This window comes from Pan paniscus, chromosome 5 (assembly GCF_029289425.2).
Source record: "Pan paniscus chromosome 5, NHGRI_mPanPan1-v2.0_pri, whole genome shotgun sequence".
Lineage (NCBI taxonomy): Eukaryota > Metazoa > Chordata > Mammalia > Primates > Hominidae > Pan > Pan paniscus.
Window position 1 is genome coordinate 174,834,872 of NC_073254.2, and position 12,672 is coordinate 174,847,543.

The 12,672-nt window shown below is 36.7% G+C and overlaps 1 protein-coding gene and 1 non-coding gene across 22 annotated transcripts in view; one reads left to right on the forward strand and one right to left on the reverse strand.

The window, feature by feature from the left end:
• Nucleotides 1-12,672, forward strand: part of SCAF8 (SR-related CTD associated factor 8) — a 259,488-nt gene that overhangs the window by 80,427 nt on the left and 166,389 nt on the right. For all 21 annotated transcript variants that reach the window (XR_008625803.2, XR_008625802.2, XR_008625801.2 and 18 more), the window contains 5 exons: nucleotides 1,986-2,086; nucleotides 4,750-4,863; nucleotides 6,449-6,605; nucleotides 8,543-8,676; nucleotides 10,502-10,646. Coding sequence is in view for 12 of the 21 variants with exons in the window: in XM_008975063.4 (XP_008973311.1) it covers nucleotides 1,986-2,086; nucleotides 4,750-4,863; nucleotides 6,449-6,605; nucleotides 8,543-8,676; nucleotides 10,502-10,646 (651 nt within the window). In the remaining 9 variants the exon portion in view is untranslated. The remainder of the gene's footprint in view (nucleotides 1-1,985; nucleotides 2,087-4,749; nucleotides 4,864-6,448; nucleotides 6,606-8,542; nucleotides 8,677-10,501; nucleotides 10,647-12,672) is intronic.
• LOC112440182 (U6 spliceosomal RNA) lies at nucleotides 11,443-11,546 on the reverse strand. The gene has a single exon (XR_003028370.1). It is a non-coding gene; the product is annotated as a U6 spliceosomal RNA (small nuclear RNA).

Sequence of the window (12,672 nt, forward strand, 5' to 3'; positions counted from 1 at the left end):
AACCTGGATTATCCAGAAGGCCCAGTTTAATTACACGGGTACATAAGAGGGAAGCAAGTACGTTGAAGAGAAAAGGTGATGTAATAATGAAAGGAGAGAGAATTTGGGAAATGTGGAGGTGGTTTTGAAGACGAAGGATGGGACCATGAGCCAAGGAAGGCAGGCAGCTTGTAGAACCTAGCAAAGGTAAGGAAACAGATTCTCCCCTAGAGCCCTCTAGAGGGAATGCGTACCTGCTGACCCATAGTAGATCTTCAGAACTATAAGAGAATATATTTGTTTTACTCTAACTTCATGTTATTTTGTTATAGCAGCAATAAAAAACTGTTACAAGGCTAGGCATGGTGGCTTGCCTCTGTAATTCCAGCACTTTGAAATTACTTGAGACCAGGAGTTTGAGACCAGCCTGGGCAACGTGGTGAAACCACATCTCTGCTAAAGATACAACAAAAATTAGCTGAGCATGATGACGCACACCTGTAGTCCCAGTTACTCGCGAGGCTGAGGATCACTTGAGCCCGGGAGGTGAAAGTTGCAGAGAGCTGAGATCGCATCACTGCACTCCAGCCTGGGCAACAGAGTGAGACCTGTCTCAGAAACAAACAAACGAAAAACAAACCTAATGCAGAGCTCCTTGAGACTTTGGTTGAAGATTAAATTGAATATGCATAGGGTAAGACTTACAGGAGATAAACAGCTTGCAGGGAAAGAACAATGACCAGGGACTCTGTGTTAGCTAAGTGATTCCTAAAGCTTACACAGGTCTAGAAGATGTTAGAGTTCTGACTAGCCAGAGTGGAGAGACCTGGTTGAAAAGCCTAGGGCACTCAGTAGTGATCTTGCCAAGGGTACCTTCATGTGGGGCTAAATTAGCCATAGAGTAAAACCTGCCTGAAACCTGTCTTATTATAGATCAAAGGTAGCCAGAAATGTGGATATTGACATAAATCCAAATATAACATGAAAATTCTGCAAAGGTGTCAGCTATAAATATTTTTTAAATAAATGTCTTCTGTAAAAGAAGGCATTCGTGGAGGCATGAACAGTACAGCTGAAAGTAGGCAAGGTGTCTCATGTTTAATATTTGTTAAGGGGATGTGGCTTTCAACAGTTAAGTATCTTTAAGTCTTTCAAGGGGTTAAGGGGTTCTGATTTGGCCATTTTCCCTTTGTATCTTCCCAGAAAGTATTGTTTCCTTAAGGATAAGATGCTGTTTTTAGATTTATCTCTTGATTAGGGAGACACATTCACTTAATCCTTCCAGCAGAGAAAGACGCTAGGTTCACAGGCCGGGCGCGGTGGCTCACGCCTGTTATCCCAGCGCTTTGGGAGGCCGAGGCGGGCAGATCATGAGGTCAGGAGATCGAGACCATCCTGGCTAACATGGTGAAACCCCGTCTCTACTAAAAATACAAAAAATTAGCCGGGTGTGGTGGCGGGCACCTGTAGTCCTAGCTACTCGGGAGACTGAGGCAGGAGAATGGCATGAACCTGGGAGGCGGAGCTTGCAGTGAGCCGAGATTGTGCCACTGCACTCCAGCCTGGGCGACAGAGTGAGACTCCGTCTCAAAAATAAATAAATAAATAAAAGGTTCACAAATGGGATTGCGGTGAGAAGTGGGTTTGAAACTTTGTTGCACATTAGAATCACCTAGGGAATTTTACAACTCTCAGTTCCTGTCTTTGACACTGCATGCCACTCATCCTCTTAGAGTGGGACCCTGGCATCCACAGATGGTTCAGGTGTGCAGCCAAGCTTGAAAACAGGTGACATGTAAGTGGTTGACTTGGCAGAGATGTGAATTAATACTTGTGATTTTAGTTGTTTTTAAACATAACAGATGCAAGTGTTCATTGACAATTATTTTTAAATATATTATCTTAAATCTAATTATTATGTGTATTACTGCTTTTTCCTCAATTACTTTTCAAAGAAGTAACTATGTCTAGATGATTTAGGTCATTTGTCTCTTGTGTCTTGACAGTATGTAGTACTACTCTCTGGGTTGGGCAAGTGGACAAGAAGGCAACACAGCAAGACTTAACCAACCTGTTTGAAGAGTTTGGACAGATTGAATCCATTAATGCAAGTATCAGTTCTTAATAATTTAAGGTTTTAAAAAAGGAGGTTTTTATTAATACAAAGAATCACTTCTGTTCCTAATTAGCCCAGTAATGTCTGCCTTAAATAATACACATCTTTAAAAGGATTGCTTTACTTTGATAATGTCTGTGTTTATTTTGGTGCTGTTTCTCTCCTTAATTATTTTTATTTTTTAGTGGAATTCTAACAAAATGTTCTTGAGTTTTATAGCAGTGTACCATGCTTGATTCCTGACATCATCAAATGTTTGAGTTAGCAGGAACCCTATGTGTGGTCTGGTTTAATTCCTTTTTTTTAAAAACTGCCTCTGAGGAAATGGAGAGTTCCACAGAATTGTAGTCACTTGCACATGACCACAGAAGCAGTCGTGGAGACACAGCCGGACTTAGGATCCCAGTTTCTTTTGCCTTTTTCTTCTCACTCTCTCACCCTCTCGTGCTCTTTTACTCTCTTTTTTATCAAACAGAGCAAATGTTAGGTAAGAAAATCAGTATGGCCAGCGAATTGCTAGTAAGTTGAGCATAACTCTTTCACTCTTGATTCTTGCACTAGTTTTGCACCACTCAGTCTCCTCCTTTGAGTCTGTGTTTTATTCTTCATGAGGCCTGATGCTTCTCCCTGAGGGTCAGACATCTTTGGTTAGCTATTTTAATTGTTCTTTTATTTAAAAATTATGTGCTGTCTGTCTTTCTTCCTCCTGCTGTGTGGTGAAATGTTTTGTAGTCATTTGTTTGGGGAGACATTTATCCATCCATCCATCCATCCTGGTAAACAGGAAGTATGAGGAGACTTAATTCATCAGGCGTCTGATTTCATTCCCTGTGGTTACAGTTTTATGTCTGTGGGATCTTTTTATCATTATTTATCAGAAAATTGCCCAGTTTTCCTTTCTAGTCTTAGTTCCCAGTCTTCCTTAAATGGCCAAACTTGACTTTTCTGTAATAGTAACAGAATTCTTTATTTGAGTTGAGTTGAACCATTTTGCATCTTACTTTTGACTGTGTATGATCTTTTTGGAGCCTCATAAGAAGCTGGTTAAGTAATTCAAATACTGTTGTTTTCTAATGAGGAAACTAAGTGATTTGCTTGAGTTACACAGGTGATAAAAAGATGATTGGTTACGGATTTCAACTTGGGTACTTCAGATTTCTCTTTCTATACCACAAGAGTGCTGTCGACCTCTCTTATTCTTTTGTCTTTTTAGATTTTACCTGTCAAAACATCACTGTCTTTCAGAGTCTATAATCATATACTTTCTCTGAAGTTTCTTTCTGATTTACCCCTACCTTTAAACTAGTGATTCTCAGTTCTAGCTGCATATCAGTAATATGTCTTGACATTTGAAAAATTAGGGATGCCCATGCTCAATGTCTTCAAATTTTTAGCAAAGTGTCACAGCTGCATAGGTGGTTCTGACGCACAGCAAGAATCATTGCTCTGAACAGACCTTGCGTCCAAGTAGCATTTTGGATTTTCCTGTTTGATGATCGTATTTGTAATCTTTCTTGTATCACGGTCCCTTGAGCATCTGTTTGCCTTATCCCTCTCCTTTATTGTATTATGTTTTGAGAGCATAGTACTTATAAATAATAAGCACTAAGTTATTTTGTGAAATGAAGATTCATAATCCACTCATTTAATTTTGGGGACTTCAAAGACAAAGTCCATTCAGTTTGGCATTTAGTAGGTCATTGGTGAGCTTGAAGAGAGTAGAGTATTTTCCAGTGGGTTGGTGAGGAATTAGAGCTAGATTGCAATAGATAAAGAAGAATGTCAAGGTTTAGATATATTTCTCTTTTAATAAGTTTGATATTAATATTAAAGAGGCAGTAGCTTGAAGTGTTAGCAAGGCTGAGGAAAAGGTTTCTATGTAAGCTTTAATAACAGATATGGTTTATTAGGTATAGAGTGAAAATAAAATGATAGAATGCCTTTTGAGTTTCTCAGAAAGAAACAAATGCTGTGAATAGTTTTCTGAGTTAATATATTAAGGATAATTGTATGGTCTGGTGTAGAATAGTTAAATGCTTTATAAATCAGTCTCAGATCTTAACACTGAGGCTATTTTCTTTATGTTAAAACTTTGCCAGAAGCACTTGAACAAAATAAAGTTTTATAAGACTGAAAATTTTTATCATCAATTGTTTCAGATTATGGATTTTATATTAAGGATAAGATAATTCCCCAAAAGAAGAATCCTCTTTGCATTACTCAGTATAACATTTGGAAAAATTGAAGTAATATTAGGAATAAATTGTTGCCTTCAAATATTTTGGCCATATAATACTACTTTCCTTTTATCTGGTGGTATTATATATACGAAGTTATACATTTTGTTTTGTTTTTAATAGTTCTTTTTCTGTATTCAGAAAATATTGCCATGTGATATTTAAGATTTCACATTTATCGTGGCTTATGATACCTAATTGAGTTCTGAATTTTGGGATTTTGAAAATTGAGTTATTAATTGTACATGAATTGTACCTACTAATAAACAGCTGGAGGAAGAAAGGGGAAAATAAGTCAGTAATCTATCAGAATTGAAGTATTAGTAAGTAGTCAATGTTTTGTGTCATTTAAACCATAAAATACCAGAATGAGTTTCTGTTCTTATACCTTTTCTTAAAACAATTTTTTTTTATTAGATGATTCCTCCCCGGGGCTGTGCTTATGTCTGCATGGTTCATCGACAAGATGCATTTCGAGCTCTTCAGAAACTCAGTTCTGGATCATATAAAATTGGGTCCAAGGTCATTAAGGTGAGATTTGGTGGATTGGAACTTGGGGTAGGGGCAGTATTTTTAATGTCTGTTATGTTAAAGTCTGAGTTTTTCACAAGAGGGTCACAAGCTCTTCTTTTATTGGATTATTAGAATGTCTCTGTATTATATTCTTTTTAAATGTTATGGACAAACCTCATCAGAAACTTATTGTTTCAGTTCGTTGAGTTATAGAATTAGATGTAGGTAAAAATAAGTCCAATAACGAGAACTTTAGTCAATTACTTCCTTGAAATTACACTTGCACAGCTTTCTGAGTCAACTAGGGCACCATTCTATGAGTACAACGTGTTCATTTTATAGTATTGTCTTTCATTCACTTTTCCTCCCAGTACTCCTTAACTATACCTTCTAATTATATTATTGATTTCTTCTTTTTTCTTGACATCTTTTTAAAATATAAACCAGGCCCTTGTGAAGAGATTATCTATCAGAATATTTTTATTTTCTTCCTAATCTTTATACTGAGAGTTTTAAAAATATCTTTCCATTACTTTCTATGATTAACTCAGTTTGATTTCTGTTATTTGAAGTTGATTTATCTCATCAGTTTCTGCAACTGAATTGAAAACTTTAACTACTTTCATTAAAGTTAATATATGCTCATCTTTTTTCATTCATGACTGAGTTTCTTGTGTAAACTAAAGTGTCCCTAGTCTCCTCTGGAATAAAAGATTTTTTCTAAAATAACAGACCAGGTGTGGCAACTCACACCTGCAGTCCCAGCACTTTGGGAGGCTGAGGTGGGAGGATCACTTGAGTCCAGGAGTGTCTTAAGAGCAGCCTGGACAACATGGCGAGACCTCATCTCTACAAAACAACTTAAAAATTAGCTGAGTGTGATGGTATGCATCTATGGTCCCAGCTGCTTGGGAGGCTGAGGTGGGAGGATCTTTTGAGCCCATGAAGTCAAGGCTGTAGTGAGCCATGATCATGCTACTGCACTCCAGCCTGGGCGACAGAGTGAGACCCTGTCTCAAAAAGTGAAGAAAATGCTATTCTAATCACCCCTCATGTAGGTTGACATTTTTATGGTGAAAAGTGGATTTGGATTTTCTTTGGAATTGCACTGCACTATTAGAGTTACAAAAAGAAGTGGAAATCCTTTATTGTAAATACTATGTCTAATGTAAGTTTTATTTTAAAAAACAAAACTGGCGAGGCACAGTGGCTCACACCTGTCCAGCACTTAAGGACAACCCCTGTCTCTACTAAAAAATACAAAAATTAGTTGGGCATGGTGTTGCCTGCCTGCAGTCCCAGCTGCTGCAGGGCTAAGGCAGGAATATCGATGGCTTGAGCCCAGAAGGTCAAGGCAGTGAACCATGATCATGCCACTGCACTCCAGCCTGGGTGACTGAGTGAGACCCTGTCTCAGACAAAGGGAAACAACTGGAAAAAAATTCTTTTGGCTACTATTAGTTTTTCAGCTTTGCTTTTCCAGCTGTTTTCTAAAACCAATTTTAATGTGTTTACATTGTTTAAATAAAATTTTGAACTTTTTACCTTGTTTTTATAGTATGTATATATAACCTTTCTTTTTTCCTCTTCCCATTTACAATAGATCGCTTGGGCTTTAAACAAAGGTGTAAAAACAGAATACAAACAATTCTGGGATGTGGATCTTGGAGTTACATATATACCATGGGAAAAAGTTAAAGTGGATGACTTGGAAGGTTTTGCAGAAGGAGGCATGATTGATCAGGAGACTGTAAATACTGGTAAGAATTCTAAGGTCTTTTTATTGTTAAAAAAAAGTATGCTCAGAAGGTTGTAGCTGAAGTGAATTTGGGATGACAGCGTTAACTGTGTATCCTGGATTCATCTCCCAAAAAAGAGAAAAGATACATTACTATGCCCTAGTGTACATGCTTAATGGGACCTATTTTAATAGATGTCAAAGTATAGATTAGAAAGTATAGAAGTCTATATAAATGTAGCATTTTTAAATATATGTGTGTTTTTTTCAATTTGATACTTGAGAGTTATGTGTGGGAGGGATTTTTGAAACTAAATATTTCTAATTGCTTCAGTTTAAGTGGGAACTTGAGAAGTTTTTTTGAAACACTTTGCAGATTATTTTGAGTAGTATCCATGTTGAAAATAGCAGCAATAGAATCGTAGTTTAGGGAGTTCAGATTCATACAATGTTATATACTTTCTGGGATGCCTTTTACAATACCAAATAATCATCAGCCTGCTTTTTTTTAATCCCCAAAATTATCTTTTTATTTTAAAAGATTTCAATTAAAAATTGACAAAATGATTTGCAGTTATAACCAATAGGAAATCTAAACATTTGAAAAAGAACTGAAATAGATGCATACACCTTTTTTCTTCACACCTTAGCTCTTTTATCAGAGTTAGCTAATTTTCAGAATATTTGTTTCTCAGACCAAGGTAAAATTTTGAACCATTTTTTTTCTTCATGTCAGGCCTACTCCTCACCCCACCCCGCCAATGGCTGCTTATTCCAGTGTATTCACTTAATACATATTTTAGTTTCTACTGTGTGTCAGGCCCAATTTTGGGAACTGGAATTATGGCAGTGAGACAAATAGACAAAAATTCTTCCTCTTGTAGAGTGTAGCGCAGAGGTCAGCAACCTAATACCCATGGTCCAAATCCTGTTGGTAGCCTGTTCCGTAAATAAAGTTTTCTGTTGGTAGCCTGTTCTGTAAATAAAGTTTTATTGAAACATAGCCATGCTCACTTGTTTTCCTATTCTGTTTTACTTTTTTTTTTGCAATAACAGTTGAACACTTGCAGCAGAGAACACATGACCCATAAAGCCTCAAATGCTGTAAAGTTTACTAGCCTATGTTTCACACATTTATTATCTGTGAAAAAAACAGATAATAAACAAAATAGATAAACTATATAGTACTTTAGTGTCAATAAGTTCTAAGAAAAAAATCAGGGAAGGGAGATGGGCAGTGTGGGTGTGGAGGTATTGCAGTTTTTATGTGGTTGTAGAAGATCTGATGGAGAATGTGATATTCGAAAGGGTAAGGCAGGCAGCCATCTGGGGAAAGAGCATTCTATATGGAGGGAACAGCAAGTGCCATGTTTGTATTCAAAAATAAGACCATTATAGCTTGCGCAGAGTGAGTGAGGAATGAGTAGTAGGAGATCAAGGCAGATAGGTACAGAGGGGCAAAGTCATGTAAATCTTATTTGTCTTACTTGATCTTTACTTTGAATGAGATGGAGAAGCATGAGAGAGGAACCATTAGAGCTTCTTTGTTCTCTTTTTGCATAGCTGTGTTTTCAGAAGGATTTTATTGTATTGGATTAATACTCTCCTAGTTGGTCTTCCTTTGTTGTATTTTGTGAAAAAAAATTGAGTACGGTTAGTTCCTCTTATATCAGCCAGCCATTGAGATACATATCTATTGTATCTCTTCTAAGTGTTTTCTTTAGATGAAATATTTTAGTGTCTTTCCTTTGTGTCTCATGTGTCATGGTTTTTTGAACTCCATAGTATCCTAATGAGATTAATCTGGGCAGAAATCTAGAGTGGCACCTACAGTTGTGGATATATCTTAAAGATGTGCCAAGGTAGATGAAGGATTTAGATGTGAAATAAATGAATACAAAGAAGAAAATGAAAAGTTGCACCTATCCAAAGGAAATCAATTTCAAATATTTTGTTTAGAGTGGGAAACTGTGAAAAGCTCAGAACCTGTTAAAGAGACGGTCCAGACAACTCAGAGCCCAACTCCAGTTGAAAAGGAGACAGTGGTCACAACCCAGGCAGAGGTTTTCCCTCCTCCTGTTGCTATGTTGCAGGTTAGTGTTGAAGTGGGGTTTTTTTTTTTCTTGTGTTGTTTTACATTTCTGTTTTTAATCATGTATTTACTTTATAAAACCGGAATGAAAATCTCCATATCAGAATAAATGTTTGTCAGTAGTGTTAGGGAAAAGAATATTTCTTTTAAATTAAAAAAAAGTCTGCTAATGCTGTGGTATCATTGTGCTATAAACACCTTAGGTTTAAAATAAAGGTAAATATGGAAATATTGTTTCTGAAAACTCAGAGGATTTTTTTAGGTTCATGTTTTTCTGAGGAGTCAAATTGATAGAACAGTAAGTTATTTTAATGAGTTTGATTAAAATTTTTTGAAAAATTATTTTTAGAAATGATGTCATTCATATTTAAATATGTTTGTTTATTGAACAAATATTTATTGAGTACTGGCTCTGTGACACTCACTCTTCTAGGTATCAGTGAAAAACCCCCAGAAATCTCTGCCCTTTTGGAGCTTTTATTCTCAATAGTGGTGACAGAAAACGTAAAATAAATATGATTATGAGATCCTATGGAAGGAAAAAAGTAGCGTAAGGCGGATCTATTTTAAACAGAATGGTGAGGATAGACCTAATTGAGAATGAGAAATTTGAGCAATGACTTAAAAGTACCAAGGGAGTTAACCATGTGGATATCTGATGATGAACATTCTGTTCAGAGGCAACAACCAGTGCACAGGTCCCACACCAGGAATATGGTTGGTGTGGTCCAGGAGTGTTAAGTGGGCTAGAATAAAGCCAGTCCTCTCTAAGGACTTTGGCTTTCACTTGGAATGAGATGGATGGTGGGTCTGTACATGTGACAAAAAGAGAGAGAGAAAGATGAGGAGTCATTGGAGGATTTTGAGCAGAGGAGTGACTTGATCTGGCTTACAGTTTTAAAGGATTGCACTGGTTACTATTTTGAGAATAGGCTGTAGTGAGCTTTGAGCAGGGAGACCAGTTAAAAGACAGTTGTAGCAATCCAGATGAGAGCTGGTGGTGGCTCAGAATAGACTTCTGGAGTGTCTATTGTACTGGAGGTAATGAGAAAATAGTGGAGGTAATGAGAAATGGTCAGATACTAGGTGTATTTTGAAGGTGTTGTAGCCAACAGGACTTTTACTGGTACGATTGGATTTGGGGTTATTATGAGCAAAAGCAGAGGCAAGGTTTTTGGTCCAAGAAATTGGAAAGATAGAGTTACCATTATCTGAGACTGGGAAAGACTGTGAGAAGAGTTCTTTTGGGAAGGACGACTGGAAAATCAGTTGTTTCATACATGTTGTTAGGTAGAAGTATCTTTCTGTCAGCACAATTGGGATGTTGAATAGACACTTGATGTAATGTGAAATTTACAGGAGAGGTAAAGCTGTGGTGCAGATGAATACTTGCGACTTTACCTAGAGTGAGTAAAAGGTACTTATGCTAGGATTAGAAAATAAATTATGAGAAATTTAGGCCATTCTAAAACTGTTATTGACATGTTTCCTAATGGTGGTTAGGTTGCATAACAGGTATTACTGAGTGGGAGATGGCAGTTTAAAATGGAGCATAACATTCAGTGTTGAACTAGGTGACCATTAGTTTACATCACTTGAATGTAAGATCAAATTCATAATCTCCAAGTAAAAACTATCTGTTGAATAACATTGCCTTGTTTTTACCCTAAGTAGGTTCACTTGCAAGTATACAAAAAGGGGGCATAAAACCCTTTTTAATAGTATTTGTTACCATCCTGAAAGAGAAATAGAATAATATGCCTTTAGTTGTTCCAAGATGCCGGTGAATAAACTGATGAGTGAACTTTTTTGTCTATCCACAAAAGATTCCAGTGGCGCCAGCCGTGCCTACAGTTAGTTTAGTCCCACCAGCATTTCCTGTGTCGATGCCGGTTCCTCCTCCTGGATTCAGTCCAATCCCTCCACCTCCTTTTTTAAGAGCAAGTTTTAACCCTTCACAACCACCACCTGGTAAGGAATTTTTGTTTTAATATTTGAACTCTATTTAGATTATCATTTAAGTTGTTTTTCTTCCAGATTTAAGTACCATAGAGCAGTGGTTCTGAGACCTTAGCATGCATAGGCTCGTTAAAGCGCAGATTGCTGGGCCCAGCCTCCACTGTTTTTGCTTTACTCGGTCTGTGGTAGGGGCCAGAGAATTTTATTTTCTAACTTGTTCTCAGGATGCAGATTGGTGGGAGAAGCAGCACTGACAGAGAAATATTGAATTTCTTTAGAATAATTGAAAACCATGGCCGGGCATGGTGGCTCACATCTGTAATCCCAGCACTTAGGGAGGCCAAGGTGGGCAGATCACTTGAGATCAGGAGTTTGAGACCAGCCTGGCCAACATGGTGAAATCCCATCTGTACTAAAAATACAAAAATTAGCTAGACGTGGTGGCGCAGGTCTGTAATTCCAGCTACTCGGGAGGCTGAGGCAGGAGAATGGTTTGAACCTGGTAGGCAGAGGTTGCAGTGAGCCAAGGTCACACCACTGTGCTCCAGCCTGGGTAACAGAGCAATTACTTTGTCTCAAAAAGAAAAAAAGGTGAAAAAAAAAAAAGAATTATTACTCTTAAAGTAATGTAAAATTTCCATTGCAGTTTTTATATGAAAGTTCTCTAATAATTATCAGCATTTCATCAGAAAATTTGCATTGTCCCTCCTAAGAATCAGTAGGCTCCATTTTGACATTAGAAATTATATTTAAAAGGCTAATTGAATTTGTAATACTTTGTTTTGACCTAATAAATTATTTTTATTCTTTAAATATGGAACACTTCACAAATTTGTGTGTCATCCTTGCACAAGAGCCATGCTAATCTCTGTATTGTTCCAGTTTTAGGGTATGTGCTGCCAAAGCAAGTACTGACCTAATAAATTACTGATAAACAAAAAAAGTTTCTTGAATTAGATTTTCCAGGTAAAAACTATAGATTACTTAAACACAACTTACATATATAGTTTAAGATAGAGCTTTTAGGTCGGGCATGGTAGCTCACACCTGTAATCCCAGCACTTTGGGAGGTTGAGGTGGGAGGATTGCTTGGGTGCAGGAGTGCAAGACCAGCCCAGGAACAGAGTGACACCCTGTCTGTACAAAAAATAAGAAAGTAGCCAGGTGAGGTGGTACACACCTGTAGTCCCAGCTACTCAGGAGGCTTGAGCCCAGGAGGTGGAGGCTACAGTGAACTGTGTTCGCACCACTACACTCCAGCATGGGTGACAGAGTGAGACCCTGTCTCAAAAAAAAAAAAAGCTTTTATTATTAGACCATGGGAGGTTAGCTTAGAAGAATGATGGAGAGATACTTGTGAACTCCTGGAAGCAAGTGATCTTCCCACCTCAACCTCCCAAAGTGCTGGGATTACAGGTATGAGCCACCGCGCACAGCCTAAAAGCTCCATCTTAAACTATATAAGCAATTATATATGCATATTGATGAGATACGCATTTAAGTTATAGTCTTTACCTAGAAACTCTAATTCAAGAATTTTGTTATCAAAGTTTATTAGGTCAAAACAATATATATATAGTTTTTCCAAATTAAAATGCATTTGAATTCATGAATTATTTGCATATTATAAGAGAAGAAATACGGTATGTTGACTTCTGTAACTTCTTAGATGTTGGGTAGAGTTTTTAGCAAGACTAAAAAATAAATTTGAGAATGGTTGTAATTTATAGGTCATGTAAGTGTTCTAAATTACAGTTTAATGTGTAATTGGAAATTGATACAGATTTTAATAACTTTATTTTAAATATTGAAAAGTTTAATTTTCTGTATTTGTGATTTCAAAATTAAATATTTCAGAAGATATTTTTAAGTGATTATTTCAAAAATCATAACCATATAGGCTTTATAAAGTCATTGTTCCTTATTAGTTTGTTGAAAAATCATGTATTTTTATTCTTTCCTTATTTTTAGCCACTTTTTAAAATGTACAAAATATATTTTATTAAAAATAAAATTAAATGTGTGTATCATGTAATTT